Source organism: Petaurus breviceps, unplaced genomic scaffold (assembly GCF_028583685.1).
Source record: "Petaurus breviceps papuanus isolate PSGF00001 unplaced genomic scaffold, PetGlider_PUasm1.0 90919, whole genome shotgun sequence".
NCBI classification, from domain to species: domain Eukaryota; kingdom Metazoa; phylum Chordata; class Mammalia; order Diprotodontia; family Petauridae; genus Petaurus; species Petaurus breviceps.
Window position 1 is genome coordinate 23236200 of NW_027187378.1, and position 15478 is coordinate 23251677.

The window sequence follows — 15478 nt, forward strand, 5'->3', positions numbered from 1 at the left end:
TAAAACCAAGAGTCACCTACCCAGCAAAACTGAGTATCATGTTTCAGGGGAAAATATGGTCATTCAGTGGAATAGAGGACTTTCAAGCATTCTTGCTGAAAAAACCAGAGTTAAATAGAAAATTTGACATTCAGATACAAGAAGCAAGAGAAGCATGAGAAGGTAAACAGGGAAAAGAAATCATAAGGAACTTATCAAAGTTGAACTATTAATATTCCTACATGGAAAAACAATAATTGTAACTTATGAAACTTTTCTCAGTAGTTGAAGGGATTAGAAATAAATATATATGTCTTTATATGAGGGTATGTGGGCATATGAATACATATGTGAATGTGTGTATATATGTTTACAGGTATACATAGATAGAGGGCACGGGACCAATTTAACAGGAAGGGATGATACTTAAAAGGTGAAATTAAGAGGTGAGAGAAATATAATGAGAGGAGATGGGGAGAGACAAGATTGGGGCAAACTATCTCATACAGAAGAGGCAAGGGAAAATGGTTACAATGGAGGGGAAGAACAGGAAGGCAAAAGGGAATGGGTCAACCTTATTCCTATTGAATCTGGCCTGAGGAGGGAGGGAAATACACACTAAATAGGGGATCTCACCCTCCAGGAGAATGGGGGGGAAGGGGATGAGAGGGGGGATGATGGAAGGGAGGGCAGGCTGGGGGGGGAGGGAAGTTGGAAGCACCCACTTTTGAAAAGGGACAGGATCAAAGTAGAGAACAGAACAAGTGGGAGGTGGGATAGGAGGGAGGGAAATATAGTCAGTCTTTTACAATATATCTACTATGTTATTGTTTTGCATTAGCCGCACATGTACAACCTATACTGAACTGCTTGTCTCCCCAGTAGGGGTGGGTGGCAGAGGGGGAAGGGAATGAATCTGGAATTGAAAGTTTTAAAATCAAATATATATGTGTGTGTGTGTGTGTGTGTGTGTGTGTGTGTGTGTGTGTGTGACCAGGTGGGATTTATACCAGGAATGCAGGGCTAGTTCAATATTAGGAAAACTATAGGTAAAACTTACCATATCAATCACAAACAACAAAATATAATATGATTATGTCAATTTTTGTTGCTGTTCAGTTATTCAGTCATGACTAACTGTTCGTTACCCCATTTGGGGTTTTCTTCACAAAGATACTAGAGTGGTTTGGCATTTCCTTTGGCAGCTCATTTTATATGAAGACACTGAGGCAAACAGAGTTAAGTGACTTGTGTAAGGTCACACAGCTAGTAAGTTTCTGGATTTGAAGTCACAAAGAATTTATTGATTCAAGATCCCATGCTCTATCCACTGTGCCACCAACCACATGATTATATCAACAGATGCAGAAAAAAAAAAACTTTTGAAAAATTGTAATACCCATTTTTATTTAAAACACTAGAAAGCATAGGAATAAATGGAGTCTTTCTTAAAGTGATAAGTAACATCTGTCTACTGAGGGGCAGCTAGGTGACACAATGGATAGAGCACTGGACCTGGAGTCAGGAAGACCTGAATTTAAATCTGGCCTTAGACACTTAACTAACTGTGTGATCCTGGGCAAGTCACTTACCCCTGTTTACCTCAGTTTCCTCATCTGGAAAATGAGTTGGAGAAAGACATGACAACCCACTCCAGTGTCTTTGCCAAGAAAACCTAAAAAAGGAATCATGAATCAGACACAATTGAAAATGACTAAACAACAAAAATCTATCTAAAAGGAAGAACAAGCATTAGCTGTAATGGGGCTTTCACAAAAAGATCAGGCTTTCCCAATAAGATCAGAGGTGAAGGAAAGATGCCATTATACCATTATTATTCAATATTGGTAGTAGTTATAAAAAAAGAAAAAGAAATCAAGGAATAAAAATAGGTAGTAAGGAAACAAAACTATCACACTTTGCAGATGATATGATGATATACTTAGAACCCTAGAAAATCAACTAAAAAACTAGTTGAAACAATCAACAACTTCAACAAAGTTGCAGGATATAAAGTAAACCCAAACAAATAATCAACATTTCTACATAATTACCAACAAAACCCAGCAGGAAGAAATAGAGAATTTCCATTTGAAATAACTGCAGATATTATAAAATACTTGGGAGTCTACCTGCCAAGACAAACCCAGGGACTATATGAACACAATTACAAAACACTTTTCACATAAATAAAGACAGATTTAAACAACTGGAAAATATTAATTGTTCATAGCGGCGGCCAGGTAGCACAGCAAGTAAGAGCACAGGCCCCAGAGTTGTGATGACCTGGGATTGAATCTGGGCTCAGACACTTAGCACCCACCCAGAAACACCTGGCCATGTAACCTTGAGCAAGTTACTTAACCCCAATTGCTTAAAAAAAAAATTAATTGCTCATGGGTAGGCCAAACCAATATAAGAAAAATGACAATTCTACTTAAATTGATTTACTTATTCAGTGTTATATCAAACTATCAAAAATTATTTTATAAAGCTAGAAAATAATAATAAAATTCATTTAGAAGAACAAAAGGTCAAGAATATCAAGAAAATCAATAAAAAATGTGAAGGAAGGTGGTCTAGCAGTTCCAGATTTCAAACTTTACTAAAAAGCAGTAAGCATCAAAACTGGCTAAGAGACTAGAACTTCTCGGGCTGTATGCCAAAGAGATCAATAGTCAAATTATTAAAAGCTCTAAATCACTACTAATTAAAGAAATGCAAATTGAGACAATTCTGAGGTACCACCTTACACCATGTGGCTAACATGTTAGAAAAGGAGAATAATAAATTCTGTAGGGGATGAGGAAGAATATGAACACTAATGCATTGTTGGTGGAGTTGTGAACTGGTCCAACCATTCTGGAGAACAATTTGGAACAATGCTCAAAGGGGTATCAAACTATGCATACCCTTTAACCCAGTAATACCACTGCTAGATCTGTACTCCAGAGAGGTGAAAAAAAGGTGGGGGGAGGACCTAAATGTACAAAAATATTTATAGCAGCTCTTTTTATGGTAGCAAAGATTTGGAAACTGAGGGGATGTCCATCAATTGGAGAATGACTGAACTACTTATAGTATAAGATTGTGATGGAATACCATTGTACTATAAGAGAGATGATGAGCAAGGTATCAGAAAAACCTTGGAAGTCTTATATGAACTTTTTTAAACAAAGAAAAGTGAACAGAACTAGGAGAATATTGTACATTGTAACAGTGCCTGTTACAATCAACTGTGAAAAACAGCTACTCTGATCAAGACAGTGATCCAAGACAATTCCAATTCATCATGGGTCCCATGATGATAAATGCTATCCACCACCAGAGAAAAAATGATGAACTCTGAGTGTAGACTGAAGCATACTTTTTTCACTTTCTTTATGTTTCCTACTTTTTATTGTTCCTATTTTGGTTTGGTTTTGCAATCTGGATAATAAAGCAATATCTTCTGTATGACTTCACGTGTATAATTTATGTCATATTGCTTGCTTTCCTGAGGTGGGGGGGAAGGATTTGAGGGAGAAGGAGCATTTGGAACTCAATTTTTTTTAAAAAAATTAAAGGTAACAGTAAATAATTTTTAAAAAGGAAATGGGGGGGAGGAGTACACTTGATTCATTAATTTAGGTGGGAAGGTGAATTCAACAAACATTTATTAAGAGCCTTATTTGTGCAAGGCACTGGGAATGAGGGACAATATGTCTATAGTTTCAGCATACTTGTGAAGTAATTTAGCAACATCTTCAAAGATGTCTTTGCCCACATCACTGCAGTGGGGTTACAACTTGCTTTGGAGGTAATCTAGTCTTTCCCTATCTATGTTCTCATGGTAGCTTTGCATAAAACTCCAGGAGTCTAATTGAAAGTGAAATACAGCCTGGATATTTTAAAACTGAGCTTGTCCTTCCTCTTCACAAAGCTCATCTCCTTCCCTTTACCCCAGTCACTGCTAATGATCTAACCATCTTCCATTGTCCAGTCTCTAAACTTTGGTACCACCTTTGACTGACATCTCTATTTGGTCACTATAGCAAACATCACCAAGCCCTGTCCTTGCTAGAGTCTTACACCATCCTTTCTCCATAGCACCTCTTAGAATGGATCTTTTGTTAGAGATTACATGGGCAATGTAGGCATAAGAATTCAGAATCATTGCAATTTCAAATCCATTCAAAGGGTACCTACTAAGTGCATGGAGCTATCCTAGATGCTATGTGCTTTGGTGGCTTCCTACTTTTTCAAGAATAAAATGCAAACTCTTCACCATGATATTTAAAACTCTTAAGAGTCTGACTCTTGGGTGGCCAGGTAGCACAGCAAGTAAAAGCACTGGCTCCAGTGTTGGGATGACCTGGAGATGGAATCCCGGGCTCAGACACTTAGCACCCACCCAGAAACACCTGGCCGTGTAACCTTGAGCAAGTTACTTAACCCCGATTGCTTAAAAAAAAAAAAAAAAGTCTGACTCTAGCCTATTTCACGTTACCCCTCCCTCCACTCACACCTAGTATTTTAGTCAAAAGAGACTGTGAACTTTTCCCTAGACTTGGAATTCCATCTCCCTTTGCTCATATTCTCCCATGTACCTAGAAAGCATATACCCTTATCACTTCCTCCTCTGACAAACCCCACCTTCCTTCAAGGAGCAGTTCAGGTACTACCACGAACAGGAAGTCATTTGTAGTCCCCCTAGATGTTAGTGCTTCCTCCCTCCTTGAATATTATATACTTACTTACATATGCAAATGTTACCTTACCCAAATAAAGTGTAAGCTCCCTGCAGACAAACATGTGTTGGTTTTTTTTTATTTATCTTTGTCCATTCACAACATTTAACAACATACAGCGCCTGTGGCAGGTATTTAACAAATGCTTATTGGATTAAATAGAGCTGAAGGGAAACAAACATAAGAACCAAGTTCTACCCTCAAAGAGCTTATAATCCAATAGAAAAAAATAAGATATTTCACAAATAATAAATACAGCTCTGCAAATCTTGGGCACCCTGATCAAGGTAGGTACCAACCGAGATTCCAGTGGACTGGGGAAGAACCTACTTCTTGAGTGATGGACTCAAGATGCAGAACAAGATATACAGTTCTAGACAGTACCAAAGTGGTCATTTGTTTTGATCTACTATCTATATTTGTTACAAGGGTTTTGTTTTCCTTTCCTTTTTCAATGTAGCAAAGGAAACAGGGATGGGTAGCAAAAAGAAAATACAAAGTAAAATGGTGGAGGGAAAGGAGAGACAAGTATTTATTTAGCTCCTACTATGTGTCAGGAACAGCGCTAAATGCCTTAAAATATTATCTCATTTCATCCTCACAACAACTGTGGGTGGTAGGTGCTATTATTATCCCCATTTTACAACTGAGGAAACAGTTGAGGCAGTCAGAGGGGACCTCTCCAAGGTCATACAGCAAGTAAATGTCTGAAACCGGGTTTGAACTCAGTTCTTCTTTACTCAGGCCCAGTGCTCTATCCATTATATCAATGTAACATGTGATAATTAAATGAGAAGCACTAAGAAAGTCTATTGATTTGGGGGGGGGGGTATGGGGAATAAAGAAGAAGATTGTTCTTTGAAGATCTAAAATTCCTAAAAACCAACTTGTAATAGTATGCTCAGAATAAAGTTGGTTTTTAGCATCTACCCTGGAATTCCACTTAATCTTATAACACACTTCTGTTTACCCAGCGTTCAGAGGTCAGGCTATACCAGAGAAGACAGAAATCAAAAAGGAAACTTTACTTTTGGATCAGAAGGATTTTCTGAGTCCTTTCTCTCACCTCCTTCAATCAATCTAGCAAAAAACAAAACAAAACATCTTAAACATTGTCTAAATAGGTTTAAGGAAAGAACTATCCCATTCTGGATAAAGGATGTCAGTGAAGAGAAAAGCCTCAGGTAAACAAGTATCACAAACATGGGGGATAAATTGAGAATATGCAGTAGTCTTTAGTTGGGGACAGAGATGGGCTGAGAGGTGGGAATGATTTCTTCACATTAACACTTTTGGGACACTGCATAGGCAGAGGACTCAGAAACAATTTGGAAAGCTGCATTTATCTTTACAGATATCAAAAAAGTTTTTTGCTGTGGGTTTTGGGGGGAGGTTGGGATGGGTCTGAACCTATAATTTCATTGGTATAGGGAACTCTCAGTGAGAAAACTCTCTTCATTAATACAGATATCCAACTATTCTACAACTTATATAGTGTTAGAAAATTGCCCCGGGGACACTGAGAGGTTAAGTCAACTGCCCAAGATCAAAGAGTCAGTAGGTGTTGGAGATAGCACTTGAACCCAGGCCTTCCTGACTCCAAGGCCTGCTCTCAATTCACTATGCCATGTTACCTCTATTTACAATTCTGAACAAAGAGGACAAGTGACTTGCCCAAGGACATGCCAGTCATAAGTAGCAGATAAACTAAAGATTCAAACCCAGGTCCTCCTATCCAAAAAGCAGTGCTCTTTCCATCACACCATGGGACCAAAGCAACTTTAACAGTGCCTATAATTGCTTTGCTAACACACCCATTTTGTCAACTAGCTACGCAATGATGTCCACAAAATATTTATATTGTTATCAAATGCAAACACTGTAAATTGGCAGGGCTACCTCTTAAAAGAAGAAGAAAACATTTACCTGTGGCTATAGCGAATGGCTATTGTCAGACCAAGCTGTAATTAAAGAGAAAAAAAAAAACAAGTTAAATCTTGTCAAGCATGGTTTAAATTCAAAATAAATGAATGTTATATGGTTAATTATTTTGGGGAAAAACTATTCCTAACAAAATGCACCACTCTCAACTCTTTCTAAATGGGATGTTTTGCATGTCACCTCTTTAGTATGAACTCAACATTCCAAGGGAATCGTGAAGATTGAAAAGCTGTTAAAGAAGACTAAAGGGTAGTTGTAGATTAGAATGAAGGTCTTGCTTGTGAGGAAAGAGCTTCTAAAGCAGAACACATTTAACTTTGAAACAAATAAACCAAAAAAGTCAAAAGGCCCCAGGAGCACAGTGCTTAAATGTTTCCAAAGTTCATTCCCAGACTGTTCCACATTACAAGTCACTGGCCCAGCGAGGGAAGGGGTCATGATGATCCAAAGCTGATAGAGCATAAAAGTTTACAAATGCCTCTAGGCCTAGTTCCTTCCCCCACTCTTTCTGCAACCAGCACTCCCCCTTGAAGTGAAAGGAAGACTAAGAAACAGCCCACACAGCACAGAGTGAAGTAGAGACCTGGCAATTATCTGATCGGGTTGATGAATGGAGACAGCCAACTCAGGGCCAAGAAATGCACTCTGGGGTCATCCAGTCAGGCTGTCAATGTTGATCAAGTTAACTGGGTAATTATCAAATCTTCACTTCCCTTTGACTCTCCAACTAGAGTATCCTAAGCTTTTATGTATAAGAGACAAAGCAGACTTGGGTGAGAAGTTGTCTCTGAGGCAGACAGAAGTTTAAAAAGAAAAAAGGATCGAAGAGTGTGAATGTGTAGGATGTAGTGGTCTGTGAAGTCCTGCACTGAGATGTCCTCTTCTCTGTTACAAGTAGCTTTAGATAGAGCATAAGCATAGTAAAAACTTTGTGATTTGCAATTGCGTTCCACTGGGCCCTGGAAGGGTATACGAGCAGACTTAACCACTATATCATAGGCAGTCCTTCAATTCATGAATGAATTTTCCCTTAGAAAGACCATTCATTACCCTCCAAGGCTATGCTAGCCTATTTAACTCAGAAGAAAGGTAAGCTGCATTGCTAAGAGGGCTATAAAATGATTCTTCACACATGGAAGGGGAATTTGCCATTTACTAGCTATGAGATGCTGGACAAGTTAAGAAACATGGGATCAGGCATTCGGAGCTGAAAGATTTAGAGGTAAAAGGAATCTTATTGTTTAGTCCAACTTCTTCATTTTAAATGTGGGGAAATTAAGGCCCAGAGAAGTTAGGTTACTTGTTCAGAGTCACAAAACTAGTGAGTGAGGTGAGATTTGAACCCATGTCTTCTAGCATTCTGTCTGCTATAGCATGCTGTCTCTTGGATTTAAAGTCAGTGGACCTGGAGTTCAAATTCCAGCTCTGCTACTTACTACCTGCATGATGTTGGACAAGCTACTTCACCCATCTGGTCCTCAGTTTCTTCATCTGTGAAATGAAGGGGTTGAACTACAAGACCTCAAAGATCTCTTCCAGGGTCAAAAAAGTGAGGTGGTGGTGGTGGTGGAAGTGGATCGGACTAAATGATGAAACCTTCCAATTCGAAATCGGTGATCTTAAATGTTAGATTTTGACACATTTTTGGGGACATAACGCAGTGATTTCATTCCCATGTTACAAAATAAATAGATGGCTGGCCTAACAGAATCACTTAGCTTCTCAGTTCTCAGGCAACTCTCTAAGAATGTACACTGCAGAAAAACTGCCACTCTACACCAATAGGGTTTCTACCCAGGAAGTTCCTGTATCCGTGAATTCCCAGGTCCATATCTCATCCCCCAAATAGCTCCCTGATTTTTTTTTGTTTTGTTTTAGCTTTTTGCAGAGGGAAAGGCAGGGCAATTAGGGTTAAGTGACTTGCCCAAGGTCACATGGCTAGTAAGTGTTAAGTATCTGAGGTCATATTTGAACTCAGGTCCTCCTGACTCCAGGGCTGATGCTCTATTTACTGTGCCACCTAGCCACCCCTCCATAGGAGCTCTCTATAGTGGTTTCTAGAATAGGTTTTGCAACAGAGATGTTCCGTCACAATGAAAGCCTGCTCATCCCTTGTCTGTTTATCAGTGGCTGAACTCAACAAATTCAGCCAATCACAAGCAGTGTGAACCCACTCTCCAGGGCTACCATTAAACAACTGAATACAGCCTCTAACGAACCCAGGCAAGCCCTTGGAAGAGTCAGTATGTCAATGATTATTAATGGTACTTATGGTGGGCCAAGTACTGTGCTAAGTGGGAGAGAGATTGAGAAACAAGCCACATGGCACAGGGTAAAGACCCGACAATGATCTGACTGGTTTGATGAATGGAGATAGCTAACTTGGGGCCAAGAAATGCACTCTGGGATCCCTGCCTTCCAGGTGCTCACATTCTAATGAGAGAGGCAACATGCAAATAACTATATACATATAAGAAATATGCATTATAGATGGGAGACAGTCTCAGAGGGAAGGCACTAGCAGTAGAGGGAGTGGGTATATTAAATTCAATTCAGCAAACACATATTAGAGCAGCCAGGTGACACAATGGATAACATGCTGGCCCCTAGAGTTAGAAGGATCTGAGTTCAAATCCTACCTCTGACATTTAATAGCTGTGTGACCCTGGGTAATTCACTCATCCCTGTTTGCCTCAGTTTCCTTATTTGTAAAAATGAGCTGGAGAAGAAGTTGGTCAACACTTCAGCATCTTTGCCAAGAAAATCCAAAAGAGGGCATGAAGAGTCAGACATGATTGAAATGACTCAACAACAAAAACATATATTATTGATCAGCCAGCTTCAAGGAAATCTCTTCTAGAATTTCCTATTATCTTGAAGAAAATAACTTAGTGTGATGATCTCATCATTCCCAGCCACACACATTGTACTGGAGGTCTTCTCCTCCTCCTAACTCCCAGACTCTTTCTCTTCCTATCTGGACATTGCAGGGTTCATAAATGAGGTATTCGGGTAAGTTGTACAATAAAGAACCTGACCAGGGACTTCACCAATATAAAAAATGGTATTATTGAGTAGTGAGGGGTGGGGAGGAGGTGCTAGGTATTAAGGGAGGGGTTCCCAAGGAAAAAGAATAGGGCTTTTGCCATGACCTTGCTCCTCCCCTTTGGGTTACCTTACAGCACCCTTCCCCTCCCATGCCATGACCCTTGCTGTTTTCTTCTCATTCTTTTAGTTGTACTGTCATAACTATGCAAACTTTAGTAAGGACTATGAACTCTTTGGGTTCCACATGTATGCTCATTTCCCTTATAATAAAACTTATTTCACTTAAGCCTTGTGACATCATGATTACCTGTTGACATAGGATAGAGAAGGTGATACAGCTCCCTTCCCATTCTTACCCCAGCACATACTCTCTCTAGAATAGACATTGGCTCACTTGCACTTGCACAAAATCTCCATTTTCATACACACCAGTTCTTTTGAACATTCTCTGCTTCACTCAAAAGCATTGACTCCTAAGTGGCAATATCTAATTTGGTGCTGAATCTTGTCATCTCCAATGGCATTCATCGCTCGTGTCCCCATCTCTTTACCCACAGAGCCACCACTCTAGTTCTACCCTTGTCCTCTCGTGCCTGTACTAATGAAATAGCTTTCTAATTGATCTCCCTGCCTCCAGTCTCCTCCCCATTCTAATTTTTCCCAAATTTGAGTGCCAGTGATTTTCCTAAAGTGGAGGTCTAACCATATTATGCTCCTTCCTCCCATACTCATACTCCAGTGGCTCCCTATTACCTCTAGGTCAAACGCAAAGTCCTCTACACCACATTTAAAATCCTTCTACCTTTCCAGTTTTCGTACATTTTATTCCCTAGCCCACTCCACAATCCAGCTATACGGGCCTACTTTCTGTTCCTCAAAAGCAACCGTCCAACTCCCAATTCTGTGCCTTTGCAATGGCTATCTCCTGTGCCTTGACTGCTCAGCCTCCCTTCTCTACCTCTTAGTTTACCTGACTTCCTTCAAGACTCACCTCAAATCTTACCTTCTGCAGGAAGCCTTTCTCAGCCCTTCTCCTCCACCCAGTATCTTCCCCTCTGGCTTTACAATCTGTCTACTCTATGTACCAGGGCAGCTAGGCAGCACCATATTGCATAGAATGCCAAGTCTGGGGTCAGGAAGACTTATCTTCCTGAATTCAAATCCAGACTCAGATTTACTTACCAGCTGTGTGACTCTGGGCAAGTCACTTAATCTGTTTGCCTCAGTTTCCTCATTTGTAAAATGAACTAGAGAAAGAACTGGCAAACTACTCCAGTATCTTTGCCAAGAAAAACCCCAAAAGGGGTCATATATCTCATATGTACCTGTCAGCCAGTCAGTCAACAGACATTTATTAAGCACCTACTATGTGCCAAGCATTGTGCTAAGGCCAAGGGATACAAAAAGAGGCAGAAGACAGTTCTTACCCTCAAGGAGTTCACAATCTAATGGAGAATTTGTCTATTTGCATATTATTTCCCCCTTTAGAATGTGAGTTCCTTAAGGACAAGGATTGTGTTTTGTCTTTCTTTGTACCTCTGGTGTATGGCAGGGCTATCAGGAATACAGTAAATGCTTAATAAATGTTTATTGACCAACTAATTGACTGGTCTCCCTGCCTCCAGCCTCTCCCTCCATTAAACCTTTCCCCACACAGAGGCAAGATTCCTAAAGGAGAAATTTTGCTGTAGTATTCCCTTATTTGAGATGCTTCAGTGCCTTTCTATTTCAGGATAAAATCCAGAATAAAATAAGAATACAGTTTGGCATCTAAAGCTCTTCATAATCTAGATCCAATCTATCTTTCTAGATTCAGTTCACATTACTCTCCCACCAACATAAGCAGTATAAATACACATGCTGTTTTTGTTGTTGTTCTTTAGTCATTTTTAGTCCTCTCTGACTCTTCATGGCCCCTTTTTGGACTTTTCTTGGATGAAATGGTTTGCCATTTCCTTCTCCAGTTCATTTTGCAGATAAGGAAACTGAGGCAAACAGGGTTAAGTGACTTGCCCAGGGTCTCACAGCTAGTAAGTATCAGAAGCTGGATTTGAACTCAGGTCTTCCCAATTCCAGGCCTGACACTCTATCCACCATGTCACCTAGCTACCACACATATCCTATGGTGTACATACACACACATACACACACACACACACACACACAGCCCATTCACTATTTCCCATACATGACAATCCATCTACCACCTCTATGGCTTTAAATAGGCAATATATCATACCTAGAATGCTCTCTCCTCGTCTGTGCCTCTTAGAAACCCTCAGTCCCCCTTCTGAGCTCAGTTCAAGTGGCACTGATCAACTCACCCTTCCAAAAAGTAAATCGTGTTATCTCCCCACCCGGATATTGTTACATATATAGGTAGCATATGTAACATATTACATAGTGTAGATATAGTGTACATCATCTCTGTATACATTTCGTATTTATTGTGTATCTTAGCTATATATATATTGTTTTTCTCTCCCTTCCCTCATAGACGAATATAAATCTCCTTTTGGATCAGGACTGGTTTGTTTTTGTCTTTGTATCTCCAGCAACCAGCACAGTGCCCCGCACATTGTAGGAGCTCAGTGCACGCTTGTTGAATTGAAATGACTCACTCTACTGAATCTCAGTGTTAAATTTCATATCTACAGTCCACACAATAAAGTTCCCTTCCACTCACCCTGAGGCTAGTTTCTCCCATAACACCTAACACAAACATCGGCACTTCTTTTTTTTTTCTTTTACAGAGTAGAGAAGAGAGGTTTCTTTTTTCTTTTAAACATTCATTTTTAAATTTTGAGTTCCAAATTTTCTCTCCCTCCAGTCCTTTCCCAGCCCATTAAAAAGATAAGCAATATGGCACACATGGTCCTGGGAACTCATGCAAATGTCCTGACACTTCTTAGGCAGACTCACAGGATCATAGGAAACCCTTCTGCATCTTCTCCTCTTACAGTCAAGTCTAAGGCCCTCTAGAATGTGGCAGTGCACCCTTTACAATCCATGAGTCCTAAATGCATGCTGAGATGAGATCATTTGAAAATTCCTGCTTCACCAAAGACAAAGACATTTGTAAAACATGTGGAGTCACTGAAAGCATATTTCCCACTTGTTCCATTAGTCACGGACTCAATTTGACAAACAGAATCTACTACCTGGACACTGAAGCAGTCCTTTTAGCATTGCGAATCTGGAGCCTTCATAGAAAACTTAGGATTACTTTGAATTTGACATTCACAATGATGTTCTCCAGTGGCATCTCTTGACTGATGTAAATTTGGCATTATTGCTTCAAAGTGAAAGGTGGTATGTAAAAATGGATAGAGAGCTGCCTCAGAGTCAGGGAGCCCTGGGTTCAAGTCCTGCTGCTGACAAATATGGACAGTCTATGTGACCCTAGACAAATCCCTTAACCTCTCTCTCAGCATCCTAGGCAGCTCTATACAATTGTGAATTTCAGAGCTAGCTCTGATCAGGAGTTTCCTTTATGCCAATGAAATTACAGTCTGGTTTCCCTCTCCCTTCCCTCCCAAAATGATTATAGGCAAAGATCTTACATACAATGTGCCTTACTACCTGCCTGCATGTGACAGAGGTTAAGCAAAGGTACGATTACTAATATTGTTATCAATACTGTCCATAACTCTGTGGACAGTACTGTCAGAGAATTCTAGTCAACAGGGACAGCAAACAAAGGGAATGCAGGGTCTACACAATTTTTGTAGGCACTTTCAATTATAAAAATTAAAAATATCTACTCAAAATGTGGGGTGTAACACCAATATTGGGTTTACCAATGACAAGTCAAATCAAATCTACAAGCATTTAGAAGGACCAGAATTTAAGAACACTTCTTGACCAAGCTATACCATAGTGTACTTTTTTTATCCATAAGGCAAAGAAAAATAGAGATAGTAGGATAAATATTTTATATCAAAGTAAAATCATGATTGTTTGTAATTATTTGTATTTAAAGTACATCTGCAGAGAAAACAGAAATTATAGTAAGTTATGGTAAAATTATTCCCTGTAATGGGAATTTGAAGATCTTCCCTGCCCCTTAATAAGCCTAAGGGAATTTGAAGATCTTCCCTGCTTTGAAAATAAACTCTGCTCCCTAATAGGCTGGATGTAATCACATGGAACCTGTGGTGGGAGGAGTTTGCTGAAGGGTAGAGCAGAGCCCACAGGAAGCTGGGAATCAGAGCTAGCTAGACTGGTAGGAGGAGAGCAGGCATCCCAGGGAGTCAGTGAGGCTTGTGAGTAAATGTTGGTTTGTGGGAAGGCTAGAGGATGGTGTGGCTCTCTGTGCTGTTATGTCTTATTAACTTCTTTGCTACTATGATGGCATCGGCTTACTGGTTTGAGGATTTTGTTTTCTGGCGTCTGAATAAATGTATTGCTTCTGTCTTCTATATGGAAAGTGTTATATTTTGCAATTGAGCACCATGCAGGTATATTTGTAGTGATCATGGGCACTGTGAATATTGCATTGGCGCTACATACCACCCACCCCCCCAAAAAATTGACAACAATTTGTTTGATATGACTGTTCCTTCTTAAATGCTTACTATGTGCCAGGTGCTGTGCCAAGCACAAACAGAAACAAGAGGAAAGATATTCCCTGCCCTTGTAATGGGAGAAAACAACACATGAAAGGAAACTGAAAGGGGAAGAGGGGTAGGAGGTACCCATGTGAGGGCACTGTGGAGAAAGAAGTCCAGAAAGTTGGGGGGGGTGTCCCAGAGAGGAATGAAGGAGTAAACATGGTGGCCCTTCCTTGAAATGAAGGTACCAGGAGAGGAAAAGACTGATCAGAGTAAGGATCTCAAGGGTGAAGAGATCTTCATAGTTTAAGAAGGCTGTAGTAGGATTTTTCCGGACAGAAGACTGCTGGATCATGGAGGCCAAGGTGGCTTCCAGAATATGGAAGGGTATGGAGTAGAACAAGGATATGGAGCACGGATTCTGCAAGAAGCCAAGGAGCTTTGTGAAAGAACGCTATTCAACCCTGCCACTCACCCCAAAGACCAGATCCTGTCACCAAAGTCAACATCACCTGTTTTCTGGTGACCTTCATTATTGGTATTATTTGAAACAAAACGTTGGAATTACATTGCATCCAGAGGATCAATGACAAGATATCTTAGGTTAATATTGTAAAAATGCTCATATAAAGGGTACAAATTGGGTATGCTATAACTGTTAATAACTGGCAAAGATATTTTCCACAAAATTTTCTCACGAAGAGAAGAAATCAGGAAATGTGTGGCTTCATAAAACTTCTGTCACTCAGCACAACAACAGAGGTGAAAGGGAATAATTCAGATACCTATAAAGGTGAAGTAAAAATCACTCTCACGACAGTCTTTATACCTTAAAACAGGTGAAAACATGTCAACTATACAATCAATCATAAATTTTAGTCTAAATGGAAAATCTCTGAGCTGGAGACAGAGAGACATTGCAATAAGAATCATGTTCAGATAGGCAAGGAAAATTTCACTGAATTTCAAGGGTCACCTATAAAATAATCAAAATTGAGAAGGGGGTCATTAAAGAGGTTCATGCAAGTGTGGCTTTTCAGTACATTTCTGAGAAGGAACCACCTGGGTGAGGAGGGGTCAGAGAGGCTTAGCTTCAACCTTGGCTAGATCTTTTCCTTCAGCGCAGGGATGGACCTTATGAGCTTCAAAGGATCTAGAAGGCTTCCCATCTTCTTATCAGTGACCTAGCTAGATCAGCTGATGGTAATATCTGTTTTAGGAGTCAAG

The 15478-nt window shown here is 39.9% G+C and overlaps 1 protein-coding gene across 1 annotated transcript in view; it reads right to left on the reverse strand.

Moving 5' to 3' along the window:
- Window positions 1-15478, reverse strand: part of ACOXL (acyl-CoA oxidase like) — a 553504-nt gene that overhangs the window by 378238 nt on the left and 159788 nt on the right. Inside the window, exon 10 of the mRNA XM_069075565.1 lies at window positions 6636-6670. Coding sequence (XP_068931666.1) covers window positions 6636-6670 — 35 coding nt within the window. The remainder of the gene's footprint in view (window positions 1-6635; window positions 6671-15478) is intronic.